The 25,688-nt window shown below is 44.7% G+C and overlaps 1 protein-coding gene across 1 annotated transcript; it reads right to left on the reverse strand.

Annotated features, from left to right (window-relative positions):
• Positions 1-5,848: 5,848 nt before the first annotated feature.
• On the reverse strand, positions 5,849-25,688 carry SULT2A1 (sulfotransferase family 2A member 1). The gene is made up of 6 exons (XM_066373877.1): positions 25,421-25,688; positions 23,511-23,719; positions 20,849-20,975; positions 12,515-12,609; positions 9,528-9,708; positions 5,849-6,058 (listed from the first exon to the last, which is right to left on the reverse strand). The coding sequence occupies exons 1-6, from the start codon at positions 25,554-25,556 to the stop codon at positions 5,946-5,948; spliced, it is 861 nt and encodes a 286-aa protein (XP_066229974.1). The 5' UTR covers positions 25,557-25,688; the 3' UTR covers positions 5,849-5,945.

Genomic DNA, 25,688 nt, shown 5'->3' on the forward strand with positions numbered 1-25,688 from the left:
ATCTGGGGCCCTTGCTGCGTTGCAACTGGAGCCAGTTTTTAGTGCCTGAGCTGGAGGCCATGGAGCCATCTTCAGCTCCTGGGGCCAACTTGCTCTGTTTGAGCCATGGCTACAGAAGGGGAGGAGAAGAGAGAGAGAGATAGGGAGAGAGAGAGAGAGGCAAGAGGTGGAGGGGTGGAGAAGTAGATGGATTCGATTCTCCTGGCCGGGAATCGAACCCGAAACATCCACATGCCTGGGAGATGCTCTATCACTGAGCCAACTAGCCAGGGCCAGTTAAAATTCTAATAACGTTTCTGGACATTGTTTTGGGCTTGATAATTTGAAAATTAATAAAGTGCTATTTTCTGCAGAGTCTGCGAGTGTTGCCCTTTGGTACCCCCCACCCTAAACTCCAGTACATAAGAACACCCCTCACCCCTTCTCTCTGCTTCTGTCTCTCCCTCTGGCTTCCTCTGCTGCCCCCTTGCGGCTGTCCTGGTCCCTGGGTTTCCCACGCTTGTTTTCTGACCCTGGCCTGGTCCCATTCAGCAAATGTTCCAATCCTCTTAGGCCCGCCAGCCTGGGCAGAGCAAAGAGAGAATTAGATCAGATTTGGAAGGGAGTGCTGAGTGGGGAAGGGAAAGACTGACTGCCAGGATGTAGTAAAAGCCCTTCCTACTTATCTGACAGCCCCTGGTAGGAATGGATGCACACACAAACCTGATACCTCAACCCTGACATTGTAGGTGGGGCAGGAAGGAATTTTCTGTTATTCCAAGAGAAGTCTAGGTGGAGAGTCCCTGGGGATGTTGTGGGGGCAGGAGATGGAGATAAGATTCAGATTTACACCCTGGGCAGGGGGAAGGGAGGGTGGAGTCTTCCAGGTACCCGAGGGCCGGAAGTGAATGGAAACTGGATTAATTTTTTAATGAATGGAGAATTTGCTTTAGTCCTGACAGGCTGCCTAGGAAGTGACTGGATTAAGTGAACAGGACCCCTCTCTTCCTCAGCTGCTCAGTCCCATTTCATTTCTTTCCCTGGCAGTATCAGCAACACCCCCTTTTCTGAGCCCGGGATTCTGCCATCTCTCAGGAAGCTCCACTTCACGTTTCCTCACAAGCCCCAGCTGCGCCCTGACCATCCACAGTGATTGCATCCAGACTGCTCCCTCTGCTCAGGAAAAGGGGAGGTCCTGGGACTTCCTAGGCATTGCCAGACCAAGATTTCTCTTGATTTGTGTACCTGTAGTGCCACCAGTCATAAGGCAGCACTGTTGATCTTGTTGGGACCTACAGTGAACCCTATGATCCACAGTGATCCACCTTTGGTGGTTTTCATGGTGATCCTTGTAGATCTATTGGTCTCCATGACATCCACGGTAAAGATGTGAATCTGTGTTTTGTTCTGGAGAAGGTAAAGTTTTTAGACTCAGCAGGAGTGTTTGTAGGAAAAGGACTCTGGTGTATAACAAGTGGGTGAAGCTTGACCTGTGGTGGTGCAGTGGATAAAGCGTTGACCTGGACTGCTGAGGTCGCCAGTTCGAAACCCTGGGCTTGCCTGGTCAAGGCACATATGGGAGTTGATGCTTTCTGCTCCTCCCCCTTCTCTCTCTCTCCTCTAAAATGAATAAATAAATAAATAATTAAAAACAAACAAAAAAACAAGTGGGTGAAGTCTAAGACTAATTCCGTTCTGGGTGCTCTGGGTGGAAATGGCCGGGTGCAGGTACAAGAGTCCTTGCCTTGTGAGGATTGGAGAGAGGGGAGAAGGGAGCCAAATGGAAATCCAGAGAGCCCTGAAATGAGGGGCCAGGTGGGACCTGAAGGGTCTCTGAATTCAACAGGTTTCTAAGTCACAGAAATATCCAGGGAACAGCATGGGGTATATTAGGACCCAAAGACATTATCCAGGAGGAATGAGTGTGGAACAGATACTAAAAAGGCAACCCTATCCAAGGGGCTGGAGGAAGAGGCAGGTGCATGGTCAATTTCTAGTTTAGTTTATCTGGACCTCTGTTTCTAGGATGAAAAGATGGAAACTGGAGAAAATCGAAGAGGTGACCCATTTTCCAGCAGCGACAAACAGACTCTCTGAGTGGTGCAGGGGATGGAGCACTGTTTGAGCTGGACAGAATCACCAACTGAGACCCAGGTAAGCCGGCTCCTCAGCCTGGCGAGGGGGAAGGTGGGACACATGACACCTCACCTGTCTTAACCTGGAATCTGTCCCCATGACCCCTCCATCCCACCAGACAAGTTGCCTGGTTCCCCCAAACTCCAAGTCTGTAAGGGTCTGTCAGGTCCCTACAGGGTGCGCCCCACAGTGGGGACCTCTCAGTTTAGCCCCTTTTCCAGCACAGAATCTGTGGTTCTCAAACTTTGTCACCTGGAGTTTTAACATTCTCATACCCATGCCAGGACAACAGCGTCTCTGGGAAGGGGGCCTGAGCACTAGTGTGTGGAATCCTAAGGGATTCCAATGCGCAAATCTAAATCAAACCTCTGCTGAGAAGCAGTGGACTCAGAGCTGATATATTGCTATGATCACTGAGACCACACCAAGACTTTATTTTATGAAAAGAAAATTGAAGATTGTATCTGGCTGCCCCCTTTAAAAAATTTTTTTTTTAAATTTATTTTTATTTTTAATTTTCTTACAGGGACAGAGAGAGAGAGTCAGATAGAGTGATAGATAGAGACAGACAGGAACGGACAGAGATGAGAAGCATCAATCATCAGTTTTTCATTGCGACACCTTAGTTGTTCATTGATTGCTTTCTCATATGTGCCATGACCGCGGACCTTCAGCAGACCAAGTAACCCCCCACTCGAGCCAGTGACCTTGGGTCCAAGCTGGTGAGCTTTTTGTTCAAGCCAGATGAGCCCTCACTCAAGCCAGCAACCCTGAGGTCTCAAACCTGGGTCCTTCCACATCCCAGTCCGACGCCCTATCCACTGCACCACCGCCTGGTCAGGCTGGCTGTCCCTTTTGCAGAAATCCATCTAAAACATCAAGTGCCACAGATAGAAAGACTTTTTTAATGACCATCATTTTTATAATAAATACATACAGTATCTGCCTGTAATTTTCCTGGTTAAAAATTAAAATCCTGGTTTGATTCTGTACTTGAAATTCCTTTAAATAAAATGCCTAACAGGAAATAACCCTAAACTAGTGTAGTTTTAAAATTGTGGTTACAGTAAGCAACTTGCAGGAGGCACAGCTGGGTCAGATCAAAGATGTGGTTCATTCAGGGGCACCCATAGCACTGGGAGAGTCCGGGTGTCCACATACCTGTTGTGATGCCCTATGGCCACCAGAGGTCACCAACACACCACTGCTTCAGGACTGTGGACCTCCAGTGGGATAGGGGAGACATTCCACATTCAAGCAGCAGAAAAGCAGAGAGAAGACACAGAGGTAACATGATTTATTTCCATTAGTATAATTTAAAGCTAAAACCAAACAGCTAGAAAATGCTAATTTGGCAAGGATTTGGAACCATGGCTGGTGGAAATTTAAATTGGGAACAACTCCTTTGGAAAACTGACTAAATCCTGAAACACACATCTTACGAATCAGCAGCTCCAGTCCTGGGCGCATACCCAATAAAAATGGTCACCAAGAGACACACAAAAAAACACATTCAAAGACACATTAAGGATTATAAACTCAAACTAGAAACTTCCCAAGTGCTCATCAATGATGTAATGGTTAAAGTAAAATTTGGTGCAATCATCCAATAAAATAAAGACTCCACATGAGCACTGACACTTAATATGAGATTTACCATCTTAATAAATTTTAAACCCATAATGCAGTATCTTTAACTATGGTTACAATTTTACAGCGGGTCTCTAGGATTCATTCATCTTGTATAACTGGAACTTTGAACCCACTGAACAGCAACTCTTACTGCCCCTCCTCTAGCTAACCACCATTTACTCTCTTTCTATGATTTTGGCTATTTTAGATTCCTCATCTAAGTGAAACCATGCTTTATTAGTCCTTCTGTCTGCCTTATTTCACTTAGCATATTGTCTTCCAGGTTTTTTTTGTTTGTTTGTTTGTTTGTTTTTTTTGTATTTTTCTGAAGCTGGAAACGGGGAGAGACAGTCAGACAGACTCCCGCATGCGTCCGACCGGGATCCACCCGGCATGCCCACCAGGGGCGATGCTCTGCCCACCAGGGGGCGATGCTCTGCCCCTCCAGGGTGTCACTGTGTTGCGACCAGAGCCACTCTAGCGCCTGGGGCAGAGGCCAAGGAGCCATCCCCAGCGCCCGGGCCATCTTTGTCCAATAGAGCCCTGGCTGCGGGAGGGGAAGAGAGAGACAGAGAGGAAGAAGGAGGGGGTGGGGGGTGGAGAAGCAAATGGGCGCTTCTCCTATGTGCCCTGGCCAGGAATCGAACCCGGGTCCCCCGCACGCCAGGCCGACGCTCTACCGCTGAGTCAACCGGCCAGGGCCTGTCTTCCAGTTTTATCCATGTCACAAACGACACAATTTCCTTTTTTTAAGGTTCAATAATTCTCTGCTGTTGTCTAGACCACATTTGCTTTATCCATTCATCTGTTGAACATTTTCCAGGATTGATCATAGGTTAGGCCAAAGCAATGTTTTAAATGGGGAAAAACTGGTAGAAAAGGAACCCAGATTCACCCACAGGAGAATGGGTCACTAAAATATGTCCCAATGTTATATACTAAACAAGTTATACAATCAACATGGATGGAAACCAAATATAAAATACTGAGTAAAACTGTTAATGAATGCATTATACAGTATGTCATTTATCTAAGTTTTAAAAGTTTATTTTATTGATCTTAGAGAGAGAGGAAGGGAGTGCAAAAGAGAGAGAGACAGAAACATCAATCTGTTCCTGCATGTGCCCTGACTGGGGATCAAACCCACAACATCTGTGCTTCAGGACAATGCTCTAACCCACTGAGCCATCTGGCCAGGGTACATTTATCTAAGTTTTGAAAGCCTTTACAAATACCATATATTGTTTATGGTCAAGCATCACACAGTAAGAGAATAATGCGAGGTTGGGAATTATATTCTGCAAGGTCATTATAATAATAAATTAGGATGACACAGGCAATGGAAAGAAAAGTGTAAAGTTGGCTGAAGGAGGACACCTGAGTTCAGGCAAGAAAAGTTTATTAGGGGGTCATTTGCTGCGCTGACTCTTAAGGCGGAAGTCAGCACCTGGTTCTCTAACAGGTAGGGTTAAATAGGGGATTCGAGGGTGGAGGCTGGTAGTCTTTGGGGGGGGGGGGTTAACCATAAGTAAGCTAGGGACCTCCCACACCCAGGTGAGTCAGTCCCGATGTCTTGGGGGAGGTGATCTGAAATGTCCCGTTTTTTAATTTTTTTAATTTATTTATTCATTTTAGAGAGGAGAGAGTGAGTGAGAGAGAGTGTGTGTGTGTGAGAGAGAGAGAGAAGGGGGGAGGAGCAGGAAGCATCAACTCCCAAATGTGCCTTGACCAGGCAAGTGCAGGGTTTCGAACCAGCAACCTCAGCATTCCAGGTCGACACTTTATCCCCTGCATCACCACAGGTCAGGTGAAATGTCCCGTTTTTTAATGTCCCTTCATCTACTTAAGGGAGGAAGGGGTCATAGCCCCGCCTGCAACCCTATCAAAAAGGAGTTTAAACTAGTTCTGTAACTTTATTTCTCATTTTTACAAAAAAATAATTTGGCATAATGATGGGTAACACTTACGTTATGTATCATTCTTCATGTGTTAAATGTTTTTTAGCAGCTGGGATGCCAGGCAGTGAATTAGAGTTTCCCTGGTAACTTTTAATCATCAAGTCCGTCAAAGTTCAGAGATTTAATAATTCAAGGCTCCGAGATGAAACAACAGGTTTTATACAGTTACCGCCAGTCACCACACGTATAAGGGCAGGAGAACAAACATTTATCTCCACGATATCTAGAAGTCTTTGAACATTATTCCCAGGGGAACAACTCTTGAGGAAGGTCTGCCATCTTCTCCTGGAATATTTTATCAAACGCTTCAGCTTGGGCCACCGTGAAGTAATTTTTCCAGTCCCCGCAAATGCCTGACAAACAAAATAGAGACTCAGATCAGATGTAAGGGCAGGTCTCGAGACCCCAACATGTCTCCTTCTGGACTTATTCCTCTGTTTACTTGACATGGAGATGGTAGCCAATATGGCAGAATGACCAATGGGTCCGTGGGGGGCATTTTCTGCCTGCATGGTACCCGTTTCTACTTCCACCTGTCGGGAAACAGTTTCCTAGCTTCTCCTCCCCCCACCGCAGGATACACCTCATCAGCAGCAATGCAGCTCTGCGCTCTCGTGCATCTAGAATCCGGCCACTGCTCCCCACCTCTGTTGCTACCACCTTGGACCAAACCAACATCATTTCTCACCTGGATTATTGTGTTCGATTCTATTTATTTATTTGACTGAATTGATTGGGGATGACACTGGCTAACAAAATGATACAGGTTTCAGCTCCCCAATTCTACAGCACATCCCTGTGCACCGTATGGTGTGCTCACGTCCTGTGTCAGGTTTCTAATCAGCCTCTGCTTTGGCTCTCCCTCCTTTCTAAGTTATCCACAGCACGGCAGCCGTCTAGATTCCTGGGGAACCACGATGGCGTGATTCCAGATCATGTCAGTTCCTGCTCAGATTCTCCAAGGACTTCTTCTGGTTTCACTCTGTGCAAGTGCTCACGGCTTCCACGTGGCTTCAGTGATTTGGTCCCGTCATTTCTCTGGCTCCATGTCTTACCACCGGCTCCTCAGCTCCGTCATATTGAGTCTCCTGATTCTGCCTCCAGCGCGCTAGGCGTCTGCCTTTTCAGACTGTCTGCCTGTCACACTCCTTCTCTCTGGACCACTATATTCGCACCCATGTCTTGCCCGTGGGCTTCCTTCAGGTCTTCACTCCAATGCCATCCTCCCAGGGATGTTCTGTCCACTCACAGCCCAGTTTAGAACCGTCAGCCCCCAGCCTTGCTTCTTATTTTATATACTTCCTGACACTTCTCACGTCCGACGCTGCACGGATCCTTTGTGTGTGAGCATCTCTGCATGGCTTGTATCTCCAATATCTATTTTAGAAAGCCACACACTTTTATTTTAAGTTGCCAAAGACTTAGTGTTCGGAGTCATAGACACACAGCATGTCCTCAAACATTTGTTGAAAGGATGACTGCAAGAGTCAGGACCGTGCTGTTCCTGTCTCCACCTTTCCACGAGGAGAAAGAGGCCCGAGGCGGGGAGGGTGGACAGAAAGTGATGGGTGTGGGTTTGAAGAGAAAGTTTTTGAAACCGGAAGCCATATTCTTAATTTGTGATTATATTATTATTTTATATAAATTAATATTTCAGTATATTAATATATTAACTAAAGGAATACATTGATTAAATTAATGTACAACAGAACAATATAAATTAGTAGTACATATATTATATATACTTCTCACAAAAATTAGGGGATATTTCAAGATAAATATGAAACGATAAAAAAAGAAGCATTTGATTTTTTTTATTAAACAGGAACATCAGAAAAGCAAATGACAAGTAAAAAAAAAAATGGTTTGATTATGCAAATGAGATGCAAAACCAACTTTTATTTCATTGGTGAAAGGCACTATACAAAAGGCTGAAAGTACTGGAGTATCTGCACGTTCCGGATCCCCTAATTTTTGTGAGCAGTTAACTTATTTGCATAGAAATTATATAGCCGAATGTCTAATTGGTGCCCTGGAAATATCTGCTGTCACCTTCATGCTCATCCTCTTCATTATTAGAACAATTTTTTTTTTAAATATTTTTATTTATTGATTTTAGAGAGAGAGAGAGACAAGAACATCGATTTGTTCTTATATGTGCCCTGACTGGGATCAAACTGGCAACCTCTGAGTTTGAGAATGAAGCTCTAACTAGCTGTTATCCAGCCGAGTTATTCAGCAAGGGCTAGAACAGTTTTGTTTTTTGGGTTTTTTTTGTAATTTTCTGAAGTGAGAAACAGGGAGGCAGACAGACAGACTCCCGCATGCGCCCAACCGGGATCGACTCAGCATGCCCACTAGGGGGTGATGCTCTGCCCATCTAGGGTGTTGCTCTGTTGCAACCAGGGCCATTCTAGCACCTGAGGTGGAGGCCATGGAGCTACCCTCAGCGCTCGGGCCAACTTTGCTCCAATGGAGCCTTGGCTGTGGGAGGGGAAGAAAGAGAGGAAGGAGAGGGGGAGGGGTGGAGAAGCAAATGGTTGCTTCTCCTGTGTGCCCTGACCAGGAATGGAACCTGGGACTTCCACTCGCCGGGCTGATGCTTTACCGCTGAGCCAACAGGCCAGGGCCTAGAACAGTTTTTATTACACTTGATTTCTTGTGTGCATGTGTCCTCCATAGCACACCTGACTGAGTAAGCCAGAACGAGCCCTTGAGTGTTTGTAAATTCAACATGGCTGCCCCATGTGAACCATAAGGTGAGGGAGTGTCTCTGTACAGGTGAACCTGTGAAACCAAACAAGTTGTCTGTTTCCAAAATACAATGGTATGAAAGGCATAGAGTACATGGTCCTGTTCCAAAAGGGAGAAATCAGAAAGGGATCATGGGTCCCAAGTAAATTCAAACCTGGCAGGTTATATTTCATTAGATTAAAAATATTATTTTATTAAAGTATAGTTAGCATATAATATTACATCCATTTCAGGTGTACAACACAGTGATTTGACATTTATATACCTTGTCATGTGATCATGATAAGTCTAGTAACCCTCTAGAATTTAAAGATCAAGAATTAGCTTCTTTGTCTTGATGCTCTGACCACCTGGCCTCACTAGGGTGGTGGCTCCTACCCGTTCTGCACTGGGTGGCAGTCCTCCCCTATTTGAATTGTTTAATTCCATTGTTCCATGGATCATCCTGGATGTGCTTGAACTCCAGGGTGTCTGGGATAATGGGCTCCTCCTATTCCATGCAGTGGACACTCTTTATTCATCTTTAGTCCAAAGACGTGGCGGCCACGATTAATTATTCACCACATTGTCTGATATAGCAAGACAAGCTCTTAGCTAAGTGAAAAGTCTCTCCTTTCTCCTTTTCCAGGTGAGTCATTGTTCACACATTTCTTTGTTCAGGAAGTTCTCTATGCTAAATAAGCAATGGGGTAGCACCAGCATGACCATCCCACTCATGTCCTCACTTCTGAGGTCAGTCATAGCCGGCAGGTTGGCAGGTGTGCAAGTTTACCTGGTCACCACTTGTAGAATCGGTACCCCTGTGCCTAATTTGGAGGAGAGAGAATCTGAATGACTTGCCTAAGTCAGATGACCACTCCAGTCTAGTCAACTTTCTCCGAGTGCCTGCAGCCCACTTCGGTGCCCTGAAAAGAGACCCCCTGAGAGGAGTGTGTGACAAGTCCTCTGGGTGATGAGCAGTTGATAAGTTCAAACACACTCCCTAGTCCCACCTGCTAGTGCCCTACTGCAAGCACAGAATGTCCTCTTGTTCTGACACATTCGTGAAGGAGGACTGCTTTCTTTTACCTTTTCTCATTAGTGATCCACTCTCCCCATCCAAAAGCCAACCACGCAAGAGAGTATAATTGGACATCTTGTTTTCTTTCATGACCTGGAAGGAGCTATATTTGAGGAGGGAGTTCAGTTCTTCTGGTTCTAATTTCTTGCCCAGGAATCTGCAGATCTTCTGTACAGTGCTTCGTGTGTCCTGGAAGAAGAAGAAGCGAAAGAAAGGATATGAGAGAGAAAGAATATAAAAAGGAAAATGAGGAGGAAATTGCAGGATTGGGAGCAGAGGAGGAAGGAGAGGAAGAGAGGAACTGCACTGAAATGAGGTATCAAGCTGGATGTGACCAGGGAGAAGAAGGTAGAAAGAAAGAGCACAAATATGTAAAGGATGGAGTCAACAGGAATTTCACAGCGCAGCTGAATTCAAGACACCTTAACAATGAAATATAGAGCCTGGGTTTCCCTTCCCTTCCCTTCCCTTCCCTTCCCTTCCCTTCCCTTCCCTTCCCTTCCCTTCCCTTCCCTCTTTTCTCCCCATTGATACAAAAGAGAGGAAGGAAAAGAGAAAGAGAGAAGCATCAACACGTTTTTCCACTTAGTCATACACCCATTGATTGCTTCTCATATGTGCCCTGACCAGGGCTTGAACTGGTGACCTGAGGGTCAAGCCTGCACCCTTTGGATCAAACCGGCAACCTTGGCACCAGAGAACGACGTTCTATCTACTGTGCTACCAGCCAAGGCGGGCCTGGATTTTCTAATGAGACTTAGAAAAGGCTTCTAGATAATTATGATAAGGATTAAGCGTGGAGAAGTTTAGGGAGAACTTGACAAATCTTTAAGGGATTGATTTCAAATTCTGGCCATGCCATCAAATCATACAGTTTTCTATAACTAACCATGTAGAGTTTTACAATATCTTCTTATATGTTATTTTAATAATTAAAACCTGGCCTGGCCTGTGGTGGCACAGTGGATAAAGCGTCGACCTGGAACGCTGAGGTTGCCGGTTCAAAACCCTGGGCTTGCCTGGTCAAGGCACATATGGGAGTTGATGCTTCCTGCTCCTCCCTCCCCCTTCTCTCTCTCCCACTCTCTCTCCTCTCTAAAAAAAATAAATAAATAAATAAATAATAAAAAATAATAATAATAATTAAAACCTGGCACATGTTACTGGAAGATTATTTAAAAATGAATTTTATAACCAGAAACAGTTTGCTTTGAATCATTGACCTTCCTCTTAGAGCTACAGTGTTTTAAATATTTTCTTGCCTTGATCAGGTAGCTCAGTTGGTTAGACCGTCGACCTGATACACCAAGGTTGTGGGTTTGATCCCTGGTCAGGGTACATACAGGAATCAACCAATGAATGCATAAATAACTGGAACAACAAATCAATGCTCCCTCCTCAAATCAATACATAAAATTTTTTAAAGTAAAAATTTGCTTTACTTCACGAGCCAACATGATCTAACAAGAACATGCACAACTATAGAAATTAATACAATAAAAGTTCAAATTGTGACTTGAAAGCATAATTCCAGGAGGGTATGAAAGCATGTTCTTGAGGATGCTAAATGTGTTACAAGAGGCTTTTGGGTCAAAATAAAATTCATGTGTAAATCACAGAGGATTGGACAGAAGAAACCAGAAGAAGATGATGGGAATGACATCTGTCAGATAGAAAAAAAAAGCCTATTTTCTTTTTCTTTCTTTCTTTCTTTCTTTCTTTCTTTCTTTCTTTCTTTCTTTCTTTCTTTCTTTCTTTCTCTCTCTCTCTTTCTCTCTCTCTCTCTCTCTCTTTCTCTCTTTCCTCCTTTTAGTAAGAGAGAGAGAGAGGCAGGAAGGGAGAGAGATGAGAAAGATCAACTCTTAGTTGTGGCTCCTTAGTTGTTCATTGATTGCTTTCTCATATGTGCCTTGACCTGGGGGCTTCAACTGAGCCAGTGACCCCTTGCTCAAGCCAGTGACCTTGAGCTTCAAGCCAGTAACCTTTGGGCTCAAGCTAGCAACCAAGGGGTCACGTCTATAATCCCATGCTCAAGCTGATGACCCTTTGCTCAAGCTGGCGACCTCGGGATTTCAAACTTGGGTCCTCAGTATCCAGGTCAATGCTCTGCCCACAGTGCCACCAACAGTCAGGCCTTGTGTTTATGGTTTTTTTTTCTTTTTTCCAAGATCCCACCAATAGGTAAAGGTCTTCTTTTAATGGCTCAACCACCCTTAAGGGCTTTGAGCTTCATCTGACAGCTTGTCCTGCCCATCACTGGTCAGTTCAGTACTTGGCATGTCAAAATCATTACACAGATTGATTTCATGAGCTCTTTTTCCTTCCATCAATCAGTTTGGGTTGCCAGACAGATGGACACATCTTCGGAATCAAACTTGCTTCTACCCAGTCCCAAATTGATGAAGGAAAGGAAGAAAGAAAGAAAGAAAGAAAGAAAGAAAGAAAGAAAGAAAGAAAGAAAGAAAGAAAGAAAGAAAGAAGGAAGGAAGGAAGGAAGGAAGGAAGGAAGGAAGGAAGGAAGGAAGGAAGGAAGGAAGGAAGGAAGGAAGGAAAGAAAGAAAGAAAGAAAGAAAGAAAGAAAGAAAGAAAGAAAGAAAGAAAGAAAGAAAGAAAGAAAGAAAGAAAGGGAGAGCCGGGTGTTTCTCAGTCCCTCCCACCACGAGGTTATCAGCAGCATCGTGTGTCCCACCCCTAGAAATTTTCGAACCAGCTGCCAGTGTGATTATAAGCCACTGTATTCTGTCTCCACACACAAACAGAGCCCCTAGGATAGCAAATGAAACAAAAGAGAACACATAAAGAAATAGAGCGTGGAGCCAGGGGGCCAACCAGAGAGGAATAATGAGGACCAGGGAGCTTCTTTCAAACCTAATGACCCTTCACTAGGCCACATTTTGACAGAGAAGGTGGACGACAGACACAGAGGAACGGATAGAAATTAGAGGGCGTAAAGATGGTGATGAGACAAGGAGCTCACCACAAGAAGAAAAATTACCTGTTTTAGCTCTTCATAACTCACTATCAAGAAGTTCTCCTTCTCCCTCATGGACATCCAGCCACGAGTGTGGTCAAACCATGATCCAAATGCCACTGCATTGGGGGAGGCAGAAAGAGCAGGTAGATTACAGAATCTGTGAAAGTATGAACCTATCTATTATATCCACTCTTGTGGGCACACCAGATCACACAATGTCTGGCACATTTACAACTCTCATAACTATTTGCTTAATGCTTGAGTGAGTGTAGAGATGGAAAATTATTACCCAACCCCAGGCATTTACCTCATATGAGCAGGGTTCATTTAGAGCAGGTTATATACCTAGCTTTCAAGGGTCTCCAGGGAGATCTCTTCAGAGAACCATGTGGCTGAAGGAATGGTATTCTTTTTTTTTTTTAATTGAACTTATTGGGATGATATAGGTTAATAAAATTATACAGATTTCAGGTGTACAATTTTATATGTGCTATCTCTACATTGTATTGTATGTTCACCTGGGGACTGATATTCTTGCTGCGCCCAATCTGTTCATATTTAGAATTTTTGGTTGTTAGGTCACTCTCATTGCCCTTGAAAATATTTATCTATCTTCTTGCTTTCATTGTTGGTATTGTAATTATGATCCCTTTGGAAATTATCTGCATTTTCTCTGGTTTAAGATTTTCTTTCCTTTTTTTTCCACTGCAGCTTTCTTAGAGACCGGGTGAAGATTTCTCTGTAGTAATTCTCTGTGAGGCCAGGTGTGGTTCTTCAACCTGAGATTTCATCAATGCCAGTAATTCTCAGGCACAACTACCTGAAATTTGTCATTTCCTATAGTTAATATTTTCTTCTTGGGAGGTAAATCTTCTCACTCCATCTTCCATTTCTTAAGACTTTCATAATTCTAAAAGGGTTTCTACCACATCCAAGCCTTCTTGACCCCAAAGTCAAGTGGGCAATTATCAACTGAGAATCCTGTTCAGTTAATCTAGCATGCAAAAATGAGCACAAAATAAAGATGGTTTCAGGCAAAATGCTGAGGAAATTTACAACTTTTGTCACAAGAAAACCAGTTTAAGTTATACTTCAGGAACAAATAAAGTGAATCCAGGAGAAAGGATCCAGTGTGTCAAAGAAAAAATCAGAAGGGAAATTGAAAAACTCTTGAAACAAACAGCTGGAAGCACGATGTATCAAAACTTATGAGAGGCAGCAAAAGCAGTCCTAAGAGAGAAGTTTGGAGTGATACACTTCTACATGAAGAAAAAGGAAGATATCAAATAAACAACCTAATCTTACACTTCATGGAACTAGAAAGAGAAGAACTAACTAAGGCCAATGTTAGCAGAAGGGAGGAAATAACAAAGACCAGAGGAGAAGAAAATAGACCAGAAAACATTAGAATAGATTAACAAAAATAAGAGCTGGTTTGTTTTAAATAAACAAAATAGACAAACTTTTAGCTAGACTAACTAAGAAAAGAATAGAGAAGACTCAAATAAATAAAAGAAATGGAAGAGGAGCCATTACAACAGATGCCACAGAAACACAAGGGATTGTAAGAGACCATTATGAACAATTACACACCTAGTGGAAATGAATAAATACCTAGAAATTTGTCACACAACCTACCAAGACTGAATCATGAAGAAAAAGAAAATCAGAAAGAGTGCAATAACAAGTAAGGAGGCTGGATTAGTAATCAAAATTTCCCAACAAAGAAAAGCCCAGAATCAGGTAGTTTCCTGGTCAATTCTATGAAATATTAAAGAAAGAATTAATGCTGGCCCTGGCTGGCTGGCTCAATGGTAGAGCATTGAACTGACATGTGGAATTCCTGGGTTTGATTCCCGGTCAGGAGAGGTGACCATCTGCTTCACCCATCCTCCCCCTTTTCCTTCTCTCTCTTCCCCTCCCATGGCCATGGCTTGATTGAATCGAGTGCTTTGGCCTGAGCTCTGAGAATGGCTCTGTAGAGCCTTGCCTCAGGATCTAAAAATAGCTCGGTTGTAAACATTGGCCCCAACAGGGGTTGCCAGGTGGACCCTGGTTGGGGTCCAGGGGGATCTGTTTCACTGTCTCCCCTCCTTTCACTTATAAATAAATAAATAAAGTGAAAAAAATTTAAAAAAGAATTAATGCGGCCCTGGCCAGTTGGTTCAACAGTAGAGCATCAGCCCAGCATGTGGAAGTCCCGGGTTCAATTCCTGGTCAGAGCACACAAGAGAAGCACCCATCTGCTTCTCCACCCTTCCCCCTTTCCTTCCTCTCTATCTTTATCTTCCCCTCTCGCAGCCAAGGCTCTATTGGAGCAAAGTTGGTCCAGGTGTTGAGGAGGGCTTTATGGCCTCTGCCTCAGGCACTAGAATGGCTCTGGTTGCAACGGAGCAACAACCCAGATGGGCAGAACATTGCCCCCTGGTGGGCATGCTGGGTAGATCCTGGTCAGGCACATGCAGAAGTCTGTCTGACTGCCTCCCCACTTCTAACTTCAGAAAAATCCAAAAAAAAAAAAAAAAAAAGAATTAATGCCAAGCCTTCTCAAATGTCAAAAGGAAAATCTGAAGTGGAGGCAACACTCCCAAGCTCATTTTATGAAGCCAGCATTACCTTGATCCCAAAGCCAGATAAGGACACTATAAGGAGAGAAAATGACAGACCAATATCCCTGATGGATATAGATGCAGAAATCTTTGACAAAATATTAGCAACCTGAATACAAGAGCAAATTGAAAGGATTATAGACCACAGGCTGAACTGCTATTCGGTATTGTCTCAGAGCCCTGGCCAAAGAGATAAGAGAAAAAAAATAAAGACAATATATACCTATTTGAAGTTAAGATTATAGTCATTACTCAAAAGTTATATTCATACTTCCTGGAAAATCAAAGAGAACCTACAGGGAAACAGAATTAAGAAGAGAATTAATTCATATTGGCAAATCCACAATCAACATTCAAAATCACTTACATTCCTCAAAATCAGGCACGGACAACTGGAAAATGTAACATAAAGATGTCATTAGGGCCCTGGATGGTTGGCTCAGTGGTAGAGCGTCGGCCTGGCGTGCAGGAGTCCCGGGTTCGATTCCCAGCCAGGGCACACAGGAGAAGCGCCTATCTGCTTCTCCACCCCTCCCCCTCTCATTCCTCTCTGTCTCTCTCTTCCCCTCCTGCAGCCAAGGCTCCATTGGAGCAAAGTTGGCCCGGGCGCTGAGGATGGCTCTGTGGCCTCTGCCTCAGTTGCTAGAATGGCTCTGGTTGCAACAGAACAGCGCCCCAGATGGGCAGAGCATCGCCCCCTGGTGGGCATGCCGGGTGGATTCCAGTCAGGCGCATGCGGGAGTCTGTCTGAATGCCTCCCCGTTTCCAACTTCAGAAAAAGACAAAAAAAAAAAAAAAGATGTTATTAATCTAAGGAGAAATGAAATACATTCAAAAAAGGGTTGCTTTCCATAAAAAAATCATGGAAGATCATTTAAGACATTTGAAAAGCTTTAAGCAAGAGGAGGAATAAACAAAGAGGCATGCCTATACATGAAGAAATAAACTAAGTGATACATGTCATTTCTCCACTAATTATTTTGTAAAATTACTACAGTAAAAATCATAAAGCCTGATCGGTGGTGGCGCAGTGAATAAAGCGTCGACCTGGAAATGCTGAGGTCGCTGGTTCGAATCCCTGGGCTTTCCTGTCAAGGCACATATGGGAGTTGATGCTTCCAGCTCCTACCCCCTTCTCTCTCTCTGTGTCTCTCACTCTCCCTCTCTCTCTCCTCTCTAAAAATGAATAAATAAAATAAAAAAAATCATAAAATACTGACAATAACCAGTGTCACTGAGGATACGGTGTAACAGGGGCTCTCAGGTGTTATTTGTGGGAAATTTATGATAAATGCCTACATTAATGCCTACATTGTGGGAATATAAACTGATACAATCACTATGGGAAATGGTTTATTCTCTTTTAAAGTTGAAAATTTATATTTGCTATGCCTTAGCAGTTCTACGCCTAGGTTTATGAACCAGAAAGAAGGTTATGCACATGTGCACCAGAGAGGCATTATTCCTAATAGCCCTTTGACTTTGAACTTATAAAATGTTGGGAGAAGCATTTGATCACAAATGAACAGCTTCAGGGGTGCTTGCAAACAGCAATCATTCCTTTATTTATTTATTTATTTTTGCAAGAGAGAGATAAGGGCAGACAGACAGGAAGGAAGAGAGATGAGAAGCATCAGTTCTTTGTTGTGGCACCGTAGTTGTTCATTGACTGCTTTCTCATATGTGCTTTGACTGGAGTGGCTCCAGCCCAGCCAGTGACCCCTTGCTCAAGCCAGTGACCTTGGGCTTCAAGCCAACAACCTTTGGGCTCAAGCCAGAGACCATGGGGTCATGTCTATGATCCCACACTCAAGCCAGCAACCCCATGCTCAAGCCGGCGACCTCAGGGTTTTGAACTTGAGTCTTCAGTGTCCCTGGTCGACACTATCCACTGCACCACCACCTGGTCAGGCACATCATTCCATTTGATTCGCCCTTTGGCCGAGCCTAACCCAGCAGTGCTGCTGGTCCAGGCTGCCCTAGGGGTGGGACCAAGACAGAGGACCTCGTAGGCCATTAAAGCATGCTTGGTGTATAAAGTAGCTTGGGGTCTTTTGCACAGGGGATTCTTGGGTTCAAATTTGCCAGAGCATGGGTGATGAAAAGGCTGTAAGCTGTAGGAGCCCATAGACCCCTTACTCTGCCCAGGAGGAAATGTATCCAGAGCAGTGACCCTTAAGGCTTTGTCATATATAATTCAGAGCCTGTTCTAAGACCAGGGTCCAGGTCAGGGAGTCCGGCTACCTGGGTTTAAGGACAGTATTTCTGGAGCCTTAAATTCCCAAGGGCTTGGATAGACCTCCTACAGGATGGTAGACAACTCAGGATATTGGTATTCATTGATAACAATAAAGATTTTGGTGTTGACTTCATAAGACAGACTGGTGTGTGAGTTTTAAGGCACAAAGAAGCAAGATACTGTGAGAGTGACCAGGTTTTCAGGATATGCCTTTGTTGCCCACTATTGATTGGACTGTCCTGGTTCCTGGTGACGGTTGATGCACAATCTGGACTACTTTCTACACCAAATAGCAAGATCAAATATAGCACCACTTTGGGGGGGGGGGGTGTCTTCACATCTGGGCTTCCACCACGGGCTCTCATCGTTGCCTTTTTTTTTTTTTCCTGAAAGAGTAACAAGGAGTGATGTGGGAACCAGGGCTGAAGCGTTCAGCCAGCATCAGCTCAATAAGAAACATGACGGTGGGCTTTGAAGACTGAACTTTACCCTGAGGGCAAACAACTCTGGGACTGTGTACTTGTCCACAGGTAACAGATGATTGCCACACAGCTTAGAAGGGCACAGGGCACAGGGCACGCAGGCTAGAACACCGCTGAGTCTGTTACGTTAACCTAGGTGGGATGTAACAGTGACTCTGGCTAATGAAGCACCAATGGAAGGGATAATACATAAATACTCATATTTGACGAAGGTTTATTAGCTGCTTACTATGCAGCACACACCACTGTAGGGCCTGGGATCAAAAGCGAGTGAGTCAACGAGGTCATGTGGGAGACTCGTGAAATGAGCAAATAATAATAATTATTATTACTTATTTTTTTATTTTTTATTTTTATGGAATGAGAAGCAGGGAGACAGAAAGACAGATTCCTGCATGCACCTGACCGAGATCCACCTGGCATGCTCACAAGGGGGTGATGCTCTGCCCATCTGGGCCATTACTCCATTGCAACTGGAGCCATTCTAGTGCCTAAGGTGGAGGCCATGGAGCCATCCTCAGTGCCCAGGCCAACTTTGCTCCAATGGAGCCTTGGCTGCAGGAGGGGAAGAAAGAGATAGAGAGAAAGGAGAGGGGGAAGGGTGGAGAAGCAGATGGGCACGTCTCCTGCGTGTCTTGGCCAGAAATCGAACCCAGGACTTCCACACTCCGGTTGACACTCTACTGCTGAGCCAACTGGCCAGAGCTATTTTTATTTTTTATTAGGTGAGAGGAAGAGAGGCAGAGACAGACTCCTGCCCATGCCCTGACTGGGATTCACTGGCAAACCCACTAGGGGGCGATGCCCTGCCCATCTGGGGCTGCTGCTCTGTTGCTCAGAAGTGAGCCATTTCAGCGCCTGAGGAGGAGGCCATGGAGCCATCCTCAGCACCCGGGGCCATATTGTTCAAACCATTTGAAGTGTGGCTGTGGGAGGAGAGGGGAGGTGAGGGGAGGGAAGGAGAGAGGGAGAGAGAGAGAGAGAGAAGGTGAGAAGCGTGGAGAAGCAGATGGTTGCTTTCTCCTTTGTGCCCTGACTAGGAATCGAACCTGGTATATCCACCCATCCGGCTGACGCTCTACTGTTGAGTCAACCAGCCAGGGCTGGAATGAGCAAATAATTAGAATACATACTCACTGGTGAGGAGTGCTAAGGGGTGAAAAGATAACACTATAACACAGGGAGGGACGCTATCTATTCAGTGCTGAAAAGAAAGATTTCTCTAAATATTCAATATAAAGGCATTTTAGCAGAGGCCAGAATGAAGGCATGAATCATTGGGTTTGAGACCAAGGCAAGCAGCGAGGGGCATGGGGAGCTGGGACGGGAAGAAGATGATACATGGGAACATCAGACCTTGGGTGAGGGGTGGTCTTATTTATTTAACCAGAAAAAATCTGCAGCCTGACCAGGCAGTGGCGCAGTAGATAGAGCGTTGGACTGGGATGCGGAAGGATCCAGGTTCGAGACCCCAAGGTCGCCAGCTTGAGCGCGGGCTCATCTGGTTTGAGCAAAAAGCTCACCAGCTTGGACCCAAGGTCGCTGGCTCCAGCAAGGGGTTACTCGGTCTGCTGAAGACCCACAGTCAAGGCACATATGAGAAAGCAATCAATGAACAACTAAGAAGTCGCAATGCTCAACGAGAAATTAATGATTGATGCTTCTCATCTCTCTCCGTTCCTGTCTGTCTGTCCCTGTCTATCTCTGCCTCTGTAAAAAAAAAAAAAAAAAATCTGCAGTAGGAGCCATTTAGGGTGGGAAGACAATGAGGTCGGTTTTGAACATATTGAACGAGAGGAATCTATGGCTCTGTCCAGGACACGTGTTTGTGGGCTTTAGAGAAACCGTTCTGAAGCTAGGAAGCCACATCAAGCTAAACTATGGGACTCATTATAGAGTTTTGGGAAAAATTGGCTAAGTTCAAGTACTCGAGGAAGCCTAAAAACTCTGCATACTGAAAAAAGATAAAAATGTGTAATTTTTTTTTTAATTTTTCTTTTACAGAGACAGAGAGAGGGATAGACAGGGACAGACGGACAGAAAGGGAGAGAGATGATCAATCTCTAGTTAGTTTTTCGTTGCGCATTGCAACAACTTAGTTGTTCATTGATTGCTTTCTCATATGTGCCTTGACTGCGGGCCTTCAGCAGACCGAGTAACCCCTTGCTTGAGCCAGTGACCTTGGGTCCAAGCTGGTGAGCTTTTGCTCAAACCAGATGAGCCTGTGCTCAAGCTGGCAACCTCGGGGTCTCGAACCTGGGTCCTCGGCATCCCAGTCTGACGCTCTATCCACTGCACCACTGCCTGGTCAGGCAAGATGTGTATATTTTTTTAGACTGATGAGATAAGAGGGTATAGGGAGTTCTACAAGGATGCATCTAAAACATGGGGAAAGTCAGGATTGAGTTGTACAGGAGGCCAGTAAAAAGCTGATTTTTGCCCTGGTGGGTTGGCTCAATGGATAGAGCATCAGCCCAGCATGTAGATATCCTGGGTTTGATCCCTGGTCAGGGCATACAGGAGAAGCCACTATCTGTTTCTCTACCCCTGCCTCTCCCCCTTTTCTCTCTCTTCCCCTCCTGCAGCCAGTGGCTCTGTTGGGCTGAGTGTCAGCCTCAGGCCCTGAAGATAGTTTGGTTGGTCCGTGCATCGGCCCTAGACAGGGGTTGCCAGGTAGATCACAGTTGAGGTGTATGTGGGAGTCTGTCTCTCTATCTCCCCTCATCTCATTTTAAAAATAAAAAAGGCTGACCTTTAAAAATTAGAAGAGTAGAGGAAAAGAAACCCGAGTGTCTGTGTCAGTGTTGGAAAGTCAGTGTTGGAAAGCCAGCGTGGTGTGCGATCTGGAAGGCTGGCTGGGGTTTTGTGACTGCGAGATTCTGTGGGATTAGAAGCTTTGGGTTGCAGTGGGGATGGAGCCTTGCACCCTCAGGTTAGTGAGCTGCAGAGACCCGGGTGTCAGGGAGTCCAAGGAAGGCAGGAAGCCTCTGACAAGGCCCAGCCGCCCTCCTTCGCATTCACTCACCGTTGCCTTGGATGAACCATTCAAAATATTGCTCCAGTGACTCTGGTTTCTTAACAAAATTGGAAATGATCCAGAAAAAATAACCAGACACAAGAATATCTCTGGGATTTCGGATGAGATAAATCACCTTTAAGAGAAAAATGGGATAATGAAAGTTTCCTGTCCTGTCTCATCTTCATAAAAATGGGAGAAAAAAAGCCAATTTTTAGAAAATACCTATTAAATACCAATGGATTCTTTTAATAAGTTAATTATTGCATTTAGTAATCAAATAAACATTTTAAAGTTCCCATGGACCAATCACTGGGGTAATGCTAAGCATATAACAATGGAAGAGGAGAGCATTGTTCCTTCCTTCTGGGACACCATAGCCTATTCACAATAGGAAGCAACCGGAAGGTTTTAAAAGCTCCGAAGTATTATGTTTATGTACTGTCGTTTGAAGATTACTAACAGAAGGAGGGACTAATAAATTATGCTGTATTCACAGATACACAGCAGGCATTTGTATGGTGAATCTATTTCTATGACAGTCAAGAACAAGCAAAACTAATCTATGGAGTTATAAGTCAGTGGTGTGGTCACCTCTGTGGGGAGCATTGACTGGGGAGGTGCATGAGGAAATTTTTGGGGGGTAAATATTCTAAATCTGGATCTGGACGGTAGCTACCCAGTTGTGTAAAGATCCCACAAGATAATACTCCAGATTGGTGCACACACAGACACACGCATGTGCAAGAGCTCGGCATTTTTTTTTTTTTTTTATTCATTTTAGAGAGGAAAGGGAGAGACAGAGGAGAGACAGAAGGGGGGGAGGAGCTGGAAGCATCAACTCCCATATGTGCCTTGACCAGGCAAGCCCAGGGTTTCAAACTGGTGACCTCAGCATTTCCAGGTCAACACTTTATCCACTGCACCACCACAGGTCAGGCAAGAGCTCGGCATTTGAATGTCGGAGTTGTACCCTGGATTCGGCACCGACTTTCTTTGTGCCATGATTCCAGACCCCAGCTCTCACTAACCCTCAGTTTCCCCATGCGGGGATCTAACAAACACTCAGAACTCACAATGTGAATATGCTTTTACAATTTATAATTGATGTGTTATAAATAAGCTTGAGAAGTGATGGGTTAAAAAGAAAGTTTTTCATTTTCTTTATCCAATTGTCTATTGAAGGTCACCTGGGCTGCTTCCACACCTTGGCTATTGTGAATAATGCTGCAATGATGTAAGGGTAGATATGTCTTTTTAAATTAGTGTTTTGGGTTTCTTCGGGGATATGAAGTACAGCATAGAGAGTATAGTCAATAATATTGTAATAACTATGTATGGTGCCAGATGGGTAATAACTATGTATGGTGACTTATTGGGATGTAACTTCATCAATTTTACAAATGTCTAACCACTATGCTGCACACCTGAAACTAATAGAATAATGAAAGCCAATCATAATTGAAAATTAAAATTAAACCTTCATTGTGCTGTGACATATTGTGAAATTTCCAAGAGAAGAGAATATTATTCTAAGCCTTGCAATCTAATTTAAGCATAAAACTTTTTTTTTTTTAAGTGAGAGGAGGGGAGATAGAGAGACAGATTCCTGCATGTGCCCCAACTGGGATCCACCCGGCAACTGCTGTCTGGGGCTGATGCTCAAATTAACCAAGTTATCCTCAGTGCCTGGGGTGATGTTCAAACCAATCAAGCCACTGACTGCAAGAGGGGAAGAGAGAGAGAAGGAAGAGAGAAAGGGGAAGAGAAGCAGATGGTTGCTTCTCACATGTGTCCTGACCAGGGATTAAACCCTGGAAATCCACATGCCAGGCCGATGCTCTATCCACTGAGCCAACAGGCGAGGGCCATAAAATGTTTTTTAAAATCACAAACCAATTAGCACCTTTCAGGCAATTGTGTTTCTACAGATCATCTGAGATATGCAAGAGCCTGGAATTCCATGAACCCTCTGGTGATCATCTGTTATCCCCAGGAGAGATTCGTGTGGCTGAGATCAGAGGGCCATAGAAAGACATAGCAGTTAGTAAAACCAGTCACGATGCCCCAGCAATCACCCTGGATTTGGACTTCATTTATGAAATTTCTGCGTCCTAAATGGCTGATTTTATATCTGCTACTTCTCCCCACATGGCAGACAGCATTTATTTCTATAAAGACTGGTTAGTTATTTTTTTTTTAGAGCAACAAAATGAGGTTCTCTAGCATGTAACACAGTGATATATTCTGCTTGGATTTAAAACGTCGTTTTCTAAGATTCTGGAATTGTGCTTTGCCTTTGGTTTACATCTGACCAGTATAAACTGGAAAGTTTACATCCTTGTCCCCAAGTGTGGCTGTGACATCACCCAATGCAGAATCTCAGTGCCTACCCCTGCCCCTCCCCCTCCGCGGACCTACTGAATGAGACTGTCTCCAGGTGAGTCCCAGGCAGAGGCGGATTAAGGTTGGTTGAGGCCCTGAGTGCAGAAGAAAATATTGGGCCCCTGTCATTAGAAAAAGGTGTCAAGTAGGGGTTTTGCAGGGCCCTTCAGAAGTCAGGGCCCAGAGCGAGCACATGCCTGGTGTGCCCGCCGTTAAATCCGTCTCTGCAGGCATGTTTAAGTTGGAAAAGCTTTCCTCAAACATATCTTGACCATTGCGCACTGACCTTGGTCTTGGACTTGAAGACAGACTTGGGGAAGAGGTGGATGGGGAGATGGGAGGTGATGAGGCGTGGGCCGTCCTTGTCCTTCAGGGTGTTGTATCCGTGCGTGTTCTCCAACCAGGGTGAGCGTTCCCAGATGGGCACGGACTGGACCCACGTGGGGTCCCCTTTGGAGTAAATCAGGCAGAGCATCTCAATCAACCAGTTTGTTCCTGGATGAAGAAGAAAAGAGGATGCTCACTCATTTTTTTTCAGTCTGATTTTAAACAATATTGTGATAAAATACAACATAAATTGTAACTTCTTAACCATTTCCCAGTGTACAGGCCAGTAGTGTTGAAACCATTCACATGGTTGTGCAAACTCTTTCATCTGGCAAAGCTGACACCCTGTACCTGTTAAACAACGGCTCTGTCTCGCCTCCCTCCAGTCCCTGGCTGCCTCCACCCTGCTTTCTCTTTTAGGGCTTGATTACTCAGGATAGCTCAGTTAAGTGGATCATACAGTATTTCTCCTTCTGTGACTGGCTTAGTGCACTGCATAATGCGCTCAGTTAGCCATGTTGTAGTGCAGGGGTCCCCAAACTACGGCCCGGGGACCACATGCGGCCCCCTGAGGCCATTTATCCAGCCCCCGCCGCACTTCCGGAAAGGGCACCTCTTTCATTGGTGGTCAGTGAGAGGAGCATAGTTCCCATTGAAATACTGGTCAGTTTGTTGATTTAAATTTACTTATTCTTTATTTTAAATATTGTATTTGTTCCCGTTTTGTTTTTTTACTTTAAAATAAGATATGTGCAGTGTGCATAGGGATTTGTTCATAGTTTTTTTTATAGTCCAGCCCTCCAATGGTCTGAGGGACAGTGAACTGGCCCCCTGTGTAAAAAGTTTGGGGACCCCTGTTGTAGTGTATGTTCCTTTTTTTTTTTTTTTTTTTTTTTAAACTGGGGACGGTCCACCCCGCCCCCGGCACCGCCCCCCTCCCCCCCCCTCCCCCCCCCGTCGCCGGGAGGGGGGCGAGTGGGGGGTGCGGGAGCAGTTCTGTTCCTTTTTAAGACTAGATAATATTCCATTATAGTATAAAGCCCATTTGGGTTATCCATTCATCTGCCAATGGACATTCAGGTTGCTTCCACCTTTTGGCTATTTGCCTAAATCTTTTTAATCTGTTCCCATTGCCTTTGACTTTTCACTACCAGGCCTGTTCCAATGCCTTCAGCCTCAGTCCTTGCTCAACCTGCAGTCCCTTCTACTCCCAGGGGCCTCATACAAATGCTACCCACACCCTCTTGGCCCCTTGAACCTGCCAGGCTTTCTCAGTTCCCGCCCATTGTTCATGCTGAGACCCTTCCTGAAAACATCCCTCTTCACTGAATAATTTCATGTTCCTTCTTTTCATCTCAGTGTGGGTGTTATTTCTTCTACTTTTTCTTTCTGGACTCGATAGTTGTGTTTTATTCATCCCCTGTTCCCAGGTTCATTCACATATAACTGACACATCAAAACTGTACATATTTGAAGTGTACAACATGACTATTTGGTGTGTGTATACATTGTGAAATGATTACGACAGTTAAGCTAATTAACAGATCCATCCTCTCACATAATTATTAGTTTGTTCTATTTCTTCTCTAAGGACTTCACTGGTCACTGCCCTCCACTTCTCCACACAAGCGCCTGAATCTGGCGATGGATTCTCTGCTACGGGTTCCCCAGTGCCTTCTATTACCCCTTCTGAACACTCACCTTAGTGTGTAACTGCCTGGCTAAACCCTTTTCCCTGACTGTAATTGATATGAGGCCACAGATTCATCCCCCAAAGCACTGGCTGGCAAAGAGAAAGCCCTCCTTTGTCTAATGAACGGATGAGGAACACAGCCCCAGTTCGTCTCAGGCGCTGATCGGCTTCCTTACCTGATTTGGGGAAAGACACTGTTAAGACGTCTTCATCCTTAAACACAAAACTCTCCCGCACTGCTCTCAGGTGTTCGGGTGTGTAATCCACCACAGGGAAAGGTATCCCCTCAAACCACATAAAACCATCGGACATGATGATGAGCTCTTTGTACCTGGTGTTAGAGTTTCAGCTGTCGCCACAGTTAGAAGCTGTAGTAGCTGCCAAGAGATCACCATTTATAGCAAAGATAAAACAATCATTAATCTCCCCTGGTTTGTTGAAGAG

Source organism: Saccopteryx leptura, chromosome 3 (assembly GCF_036850995.1).
Source record: "Saccopteryx leptura isolate mSacLep1 chromosome 3, mSacLep1_pri_phased_curated, whole genome shotgun sequence".
NCBI classification, from domain to species: Eukaryota; Metazoa; Chordata; class Mammalia; order Chiroptera; family Emballonuridae; genus Saccopteryx; species Saccopteryx leptura.

Coding starts and splice junctions, on each gene's coding strand:
- SULT2A1 (XM_066373877.1), bottom strand. CDS start 25,556: ATGTCCGATGGTTTTATGTGGTTTGAGGGGATACCTTTCCCTGTGGTG. Junction 23,720..25,420: donor AGTGTCTTTCCCCAAATCAG/GTAAGGAAGCCG, acceptor TTCTTCATCCAG/GAACAAACTGGTTGATTGAG. Junction 20,976..23,510: donor TCTTCAAGTCCAAGACCAAG/GTCAGTGCGCAA, acceptor TTTCTCTTAAAG/GTGATTTATCTCATCCGAAA.